Source organism: Silurus aristotelis, assembly GCF_946808225.1.
Source record: "Silurus aristotelis genome assembly, chromosome: 24".
Classification (NCBI taxonomy): domain Eukaryota; kingdom Metazoa; phylum Chordata; class Actinopteri; order Siluriformes; family Siluridae; genus Silurus; species Silurus aristotelis.
Window position 1 is genome coordinate 19,723,077 of NC_139597.1, and position 6,897 is coordinate 19,729,973.

General features: G+C 41.2%; 1 protein-coding gene and 1 long non-coding RNA gene across 8 annotated transcripts in view; one reads left to right on the top strand and one right to left on the bottom strand.

The window, feature by feature from the left end:
- The window catches only part of twf1b (twinfilin actin-binding protein 1b), a 5,384-nt gene extending 757 nt beyond the window's left edge, over positions 1-4,627 (top strand). Inside the window, exons 3-8 of the mRNA XM_083527908.1 lie at positions 1,163-1,258; positions 1,730-1,834; positions 2,551-2,676; positions 3,214-3,364; positions 3,672-3,793; positions 3,879-4,627. Coding sequence (XP_083384034.1) covers positions 1,163-1,258; positions 1,730-1,834; positions 2,551-2,676; positions 3,214-3,364; positions 3,672-3,793; positions 3,879-4,046 — 768 coding nt within the window. The 3' untranslated portion in view covers positions 4,047-4,627. The remainder of the gene's footprint in view (positions 1-1,162; positions 1,259-1,729; positions 1,835-2,550; positions 2,677-3,213; positions 3,365-3,671; positions 3,794-3,878) is intronic.
- Positions 4,567-6,647, bottom strand: LOC310718848. 7 transcript variants are annotated; one of them, XR_014531285.1, is made up of 10 exons: positions 6,313-6,647; positions 6,232-6,277; positions 6,078-6,112; positions 5,961-6,006; positions 5,386-5,456; positions 5,183-5,265; positions 4,896-4,966; positions 4,752-4,775; positions 4,704-4,715; positions 4,567-4,620 (listed from the first exon to the last, which is right to left on the bottom strand). It is a non-coding gene; the product is annotated as an uncharacterized lncRNA (long non-coding RNA). The 7 variants fall into 7 exon arrangements; XR_014531286.1 differs by lacking the exons at positions 4,567-4,620; positions 4,704-4,715 and adding an exon at positions 4,635-4,703 and having other exon boundaries at positions 4,907-4,966; XR_014531287.1 differs by lacking the exons at positions 4,567-4,620; positions 4,704-4,715 and adding an exon at positions 4,635-4,703.
- Between the last annotated feature and the right edge of the window lie 250 nt (positions 6,648-6,897).

Sequence of the window (6,897 nt, forward strand, 5' to 3'; positions counted from 1 at the left end):
GGCTCATGGTGGGTGTGATGAAGACATGCAGGTAAAACCAATCAAAAGTCCAGAGCCACTTTATTCACTCACTGTTTCTCCAACGTGATTGAAGAGATGAACACCATTCTTCCAAAAGACTGAAGTCGAGTCCCTCAGTTGGTGTTTTTATGATGATGAAGATGAGGAGGAGGATGCTTGTAATTATGAAGATGATTGTTTACTACCTCAGTCCAACATCTGTTAAATTGTACATTTGGTATTAGATCTCATTGTTGTGACAAGAGGTGGCAGAAGCATTTTGTTTGCAGATTGTCCATCCATCCATCCATCCATCCATCCATCCATCCATCCATCCATCTATTCACATATCTATCTGAGGTTCTTGTTAGTATAATATGAAAAGCAGGTTGTGACCAGCAGATCAGATGATTAGTTTTTAGAATTGATCCAGTCAGAAGCACATTTAATTCACTGAAGTCTAATGAAAAGACAAATCATCAACCACACACACACACACACACACACACACACACACACACACACACACACACACACACACACACACACACACACACACACACAGGATATTATTTCAGTCCTTCAGTTTATCATGATGATGAAAATCAAAGTGAAACATTTCACACATTGATTAAAGATGAAAATGGTTTTTAGTGAAAATAAAACGGAGGTAATCTTTGGGTCTCTGCTGCTTGTGGATGATTTGATATAATAAACGTGTATAATTAGAGTGTAATCTTCTGCAGCAGCTCTGTGGGTTTTGCTGAAGGCTGAGAAAAGCTGTTGCACTAAAGACCACACATGAAGCTTCAGCAGCCGTGATTCTGTCTGAGAACTGCTTCCTTCTGAACTGTGAGATCTTTACGTCGCTCCTGAACAGAAGAGCGTGTACAGTGTACTCGAGAACGCTGAAGTATGAAATACACACATGGAGCCGAAGAGGATTTAGAGATTTCATCCTGTTTTGCCTAAAACATTTGCAATTCTAATTTTCTTCCGCGGGTTTCAAAAACCCAGTTTTATCTCAGCAGGACGCAGATCCCAAACCACGTGACACTGTGAAGCCAAAACATCTCCATCCCATGCTTTATTTACTGTATTTATTACATTTATATCTTTGATTATTATTATTATTATTATTTTGGGTTGAATTTGTTCTCAGGTCCGGCAGAAGATGCTGTATGCTGCCACGAGAGCTACGCTGAAAAAGGAGTTTGGTGGCAGCCACATAAAAGAGGAACTGTTTGGTACAGTGAAGGTACAGAGAGAATTCATTCCTGCTCTTGATTCAGTCCTGACTAAGTGAAGCACGTTGCTCCTGTAGGATCGTTTTATTCATCATTCAGAACATGTAGAGATATTATTAATCAGGACAGCAGTACGACTCAAATATTCACCTGAAGTCTTCAAATATGTTTATTTATGTATTCAGTTATTAAATTATTTTACATCTGCTGTAGAAGATCTCAAAATCTACTCTTCTGCTTCCTCTGACGCCACCTTCGGGTGATGAATGAGTGTTTTGTGGGCCGTTCAGAGGGAATGTAATATTCAGTTCATAATATTCTATATTTCTTCACTTTGGTTCCATCCCTCCCTGAGTGGTGATCTGTTTGATGTGGTACGATGGAGATGATCAGATTTGTGAACACTGTAATAAAAGTACTGAGAGATCATTTCAAAGTGAACTTCTCCATGACTGGCTCTAAACACACCGATCCCTGTGTAGGACGACGTATCACTAAATGGATACAAGCGCTACTTGGCGTCGCAGGCTGCTCCGCTTCCACTGACGGCCGCTGAGGAGGAACTGAGGCAAATCAAACTCAACGAGGTACCGATGGATCTTCAGTCAAATAAATAAGACCATCAGTAACACTGTATGAGCAGGTTTGAGTCACATATACTTCTCATCTAGAAGGTAGCAGTGAGTGATCATGTGACCATGGAGCTTAGTGTTTTATCTCTCAGCTGTGTGTTGGTCCCATCTGTCTCCATATCTCCAGTGTCTGGGGATTCATTTTGCCATGGCAACCAACAATGATGCTTACCTCAGGGCACGGTGTTGTGTTGTGTTGTGTTGTAGCAATTATTATCAAAAATATAAGGGTTATTAAAAACATGAATTTAACCTCACAACCTTCTGATCCACTGAGGAACCTGTATCCTTCATCTGTCTGTAAACAAAAGGCTCCTTCTTCTTCTTCTTCTGTCCAATTTGGGTTCAACATCAGAGAATCGACATTAGAAAATGGAAGCCTACACTTCCTGAAATGTTCCTCTAGATATGTTCACCATAGAACATGTGAGTGAGGTCCTGGTGTGCCCTGTTTCCCAAAAACAGTCTAAAAAAGTAAGAAACCACTTGGTGAAATAAGAAACAGATCCTAAACAGAGCAACCAAATCAAATTAGATAATGATTAGGATTAAAAAAATAAAGAGATCTTTACCAGGAGCTGTGAGATCATCTCCATGAGAACAACAGGGCAGATTATAGTGCGTATAATCTCACTGTGCACGTGTGTGTGTGTGTGTGTGTTTGTTTATAGGTGCAGACAGACATCCACCTGGATACAAAGCAGCAGACGTTGCAGGGCGTCGCTTTCCCCATGCAGAGAGACGCTATGGAGGCCTTGGAGCAGTTCAGAAACAAAAGCATTAACTACGTTCAGCTTGTAATGAACACCTGAACATCTACTTATCACACCTACATCTACCTGTATAATGACTTTTCTGCTTAAACCAGCATCTAGTAGTACGTTTGAACATGTAATTCCAACATTTGCTCGGAGATGTTGATCCAACACGACACTAGAGGAACATCAGTGTTAGTGCTGAGTCAGATGGGTTTTCTGTTGCTGTTCTTTGGAACCTGTGCACAACACTGACCTCTAGTGGATTCTCGGTGTAATTTGTTAAAGAGAAACGTGATGACGTTTATCAGCTTCTGTGGAACGTTTATGGCTTAAAGTTCTTATAAACAGGCAGAAATCATTTCCAGACGATTTATCCAGTGGTATTTAAGTTGCAATCAGGACAGTTGGTTCCATATATGTTCTCATCACCTTAAAACTTTTATCTTTTTTACTTTTCGAGGTATTGAAAAGATCCAGGAATTGTTTATATCTCAATATTGTGATTATTTTGATATATATTGTGCAGCTCTAGCGTGTGCTCGTGCTCATTGTCAGTTGTGCTTGTGTGTTGTACAGGAAATCGATTTTCCGAAAGAGTGCATTAAGTTATCCAGCACCGCTCCTACAGAGCTACACGACCTGCCCAAAAGAATCCCTAAAGATGCTGCACGCTACCACTTCTTCCTCTACAAACACACACATGAAGGAGACTACCTCGAGTCCACAGGTCAGACTTCTGCTCTTCATTTACTCTATTAACAGTCCAGGACAAAAAATCAGCTAAATTCCGCTCCTGGTATTTTATTCTCTCCGAATTACAATAACAATGTTCTTTAATAATCAGTCTTTAAACACTGTGATCCAGATGTGGAACAGTGTCTGTGATGGCTTTCTGATGTTCTGCTCAGTAGTTCAGACTCAATCGTTTTCTTAATTGTGTGTATTGTTTACTGTGTGTGTTTTCACCCTTTTGTAATGGTGTTGTTTATCGCGTGTGCGCGTGTGTGTGTGTGTGTGTGTGTGTGTGTGCGCAGTGTTTATATACTCGATGCCTGGTTATAAATGCAGCATTAAGGAGAGGATGTTGTACTCGAGCTGTAAAAACCCCCTTATAGACACGGTGGAAAACAAACTACACATCAACGTTGCCAAAAAGGTAAAAACTAAACACGTGCAGGTGATGTTTTATTTGTGATAAATGCTCATGTGAACAGCAGTGTGGACACGTTCCTTTCCTACAGCTGGAGATAGAAAGCGGTGATGAACTCACCAGTGACTTCATGTATGAAGAAGTTCACCCGAAGCAGCATGCGCACAAACAAGCCTTCGCCAAACCCAAGGGTCCGACGGGGAAAAGGGGGGGCCGCAGGATCACTCGAGCTCCAGGGGACGCAGGGGAGGACGATTAACACTGACACTTAACAACTATGAACCTTTTTTAGAACTCCTGCTCTTCCTTAAAGCCCATAACTCGTGTCTCAGTAGATTTGGAAGACACTACAGTAGGATGCATCCTGAGTGAGCAGCTCATTCAGAAACCTGTGAAATGTAATGAAGACACTAAATGTACCTCGTTGATTCGCTTCTAATATACTAAAGTATGAAGGATGTTGAAACGCTGGTGTTCAGCTCAGAGTTGGTTTTTAATTTAGCAGCTTTTTTATTATATTGATGGAACTCAATACCGGAACGAGAGCAGAGCGAATGTTTCTCATTTCTTCACCAAAATATTCATGTTTAATGGCTAAAGTTCCTGATGTTCTGAGCTGAGCAGAGATCTTCCACAGGAACTTTTAATGAAGGAGTTTAATGAAGAACAAATCATTTTATAAATTAATCATGTTTTATAAAGTAAAATACTTTAATAACACAGAAAAAGGAAATTTTCTAAATAACCAGTGAAACTTGAGCTTTTCCAAAAACTCTATGTTGAAATATTATTTTTCTAAACCTGCACTTTTGGTACTGCAATTCCACATTCACCTCTACATTCACCTCTACATTCATCTGTCCAATCACCTCTACATTCACCTCTACATTCACCTCTACATTCACCTCTACATCACCTGTCCAATCACCTCTACATTCACCTCTACATTCACCTCTACATTCACCTCTACATTCACCTGTCCAATCACCTCCACATTCACCTCCACATTCACCTCCACATTCACCTCTACATTCACCTCTACATTCACCTCCACATTCACCTCTACATTCACCTCTACATTCATCTGTCCAATAACCTCTACATTCACCTCTACATCACCTGTCCAATCACCTCTACATTCACCTCTACATTCACCTCTACATTCACCTGTCCAATCACCTCCACATTCACCTCCACATTCACCTCTACATTCACCTCTACATTCACCTGTCCAATCACCTCCACATTCACCTCCACATTCACCTCCACATTCACCTCTACATTCACCTCCACATTCACCTGTCCAATCACCTCCACATTCACCTCCACATTCACCTCTACATTCACCTCTACATTCACCTCTACATTCACCTCTACATTCACCTCTACATTCACCTCTACATCACCTGTCCAATCACCTCTACATTCACCTCTACATTCACCTCTACATTCACCTCTACATTCACCTGTCCAATCACCTCCACATTCACCTCCACATTCACCTCCACATTCACCTCCACATTCACCTCTACATTCACCTCTACATTCACCTCTACATTCACCTCTACATTCATCTGTCCAATAACCTCTACATTCACCTCTACATCACCTGTCCAATCACCTCTACATTCACCTCTACATTCACCTCTACATTCACCTGTCCAATCACCTCCACATTCACCTCCACATTCACCTCTACATTCACCTCTACATTCACCTGTCCAATCACCTCCACATTCACCTCCACATTCACCTCCACATTCACCTCTACATTCACCTCTACATTCACCTGTCCAATCACCTCCACATTCACCTCCACATTCACCTCTACATTCACCTCTACATTCACCTCTACATTCACCTCTACATTCACCTCTACATTCACCTGTCCAATCACCTCCACATTCACCTCCACATTCACCTCTACATTCACCTGTCCAATCACCTCCACATTCACCTCCACATTCACCTCTACATTCACCTCTACATTCACCTGTCCAATCACCTCCACATTCACCTCCACATTCACCTCCACATTCACCTCCACATTCACCTCCACATTCACCTCTACATTCACCTCCACATTCACCTCTACATTCACCTCCACATTCACCTCTACATTCACCTCCACATTCACCTCCACATTCACCTCTACATTCACCTCTACATTCACCTCTACATCACCTCTACATCACCTCCACATTCACCTCTACATTCACCTCCACATTCACCTCTACATCACCTCCACATTCACCTCCACATTCACCTCCACATTCACCTCCACATTCACCTCCACATCACCTGTCCAATCACCTCTACATTCACCTCCACATTCACCTCCACATTCACCTCTACATTCACCTCCACATTCACCTCTACATTCACCTCCACATTCACCTCCACATTCACCTCTACATTCAACTCTACATCACCTGTCCAATCACCTCTACATTCACCTCTACATCACCTGTCCAATCACCTCTACATCACCTCTACATTCACCTCTACATCACCTGTCCAATCACCTCTACATTCACCTCTACACCTGTCCATACACCTGTCTCAGCAGGAATACTTTTTGTTTTCTAATGTAATGATTTAAAAGCACTTGGACATTTCAGGATGCAGGATGATGTAAACATTAATGTTGTTGAGCATTTTTATGAAGATCTATGAGCATTAAATCATTTTCTAAATGAAGTGAATTTCTGAACGCAGCTGCAGCTACTGAATACACAAACCACTATTCCTCTCGTACCTGTGTGTTAATGACTCATTTATATACAGTGTGTTTCTTCTGTCACGTCTGTTTTTATCAAATGAAACTAATGACATGGGAAAATTAAAATATTTAAATCATTCCTGTACTTTTGTTTCTTATTGTTGTTTGACCACCAAAATTCATCTTCTGCAGAACATTTTCCAGCCTCATTGTGTTCAAATGGTCAAAAAGACTAAAAGCAACTAATCAGTATGTAAAAAATCATGAGATGAAATTGAGTTATTAGATGGCAGTGTAGAAAAACAGCCACATGAAGAGGACATGAGGAACTCCATCAATACAGTAATCTGAGCTCGGAATGAACTGGAGATCCTGGAGCTCTACATCT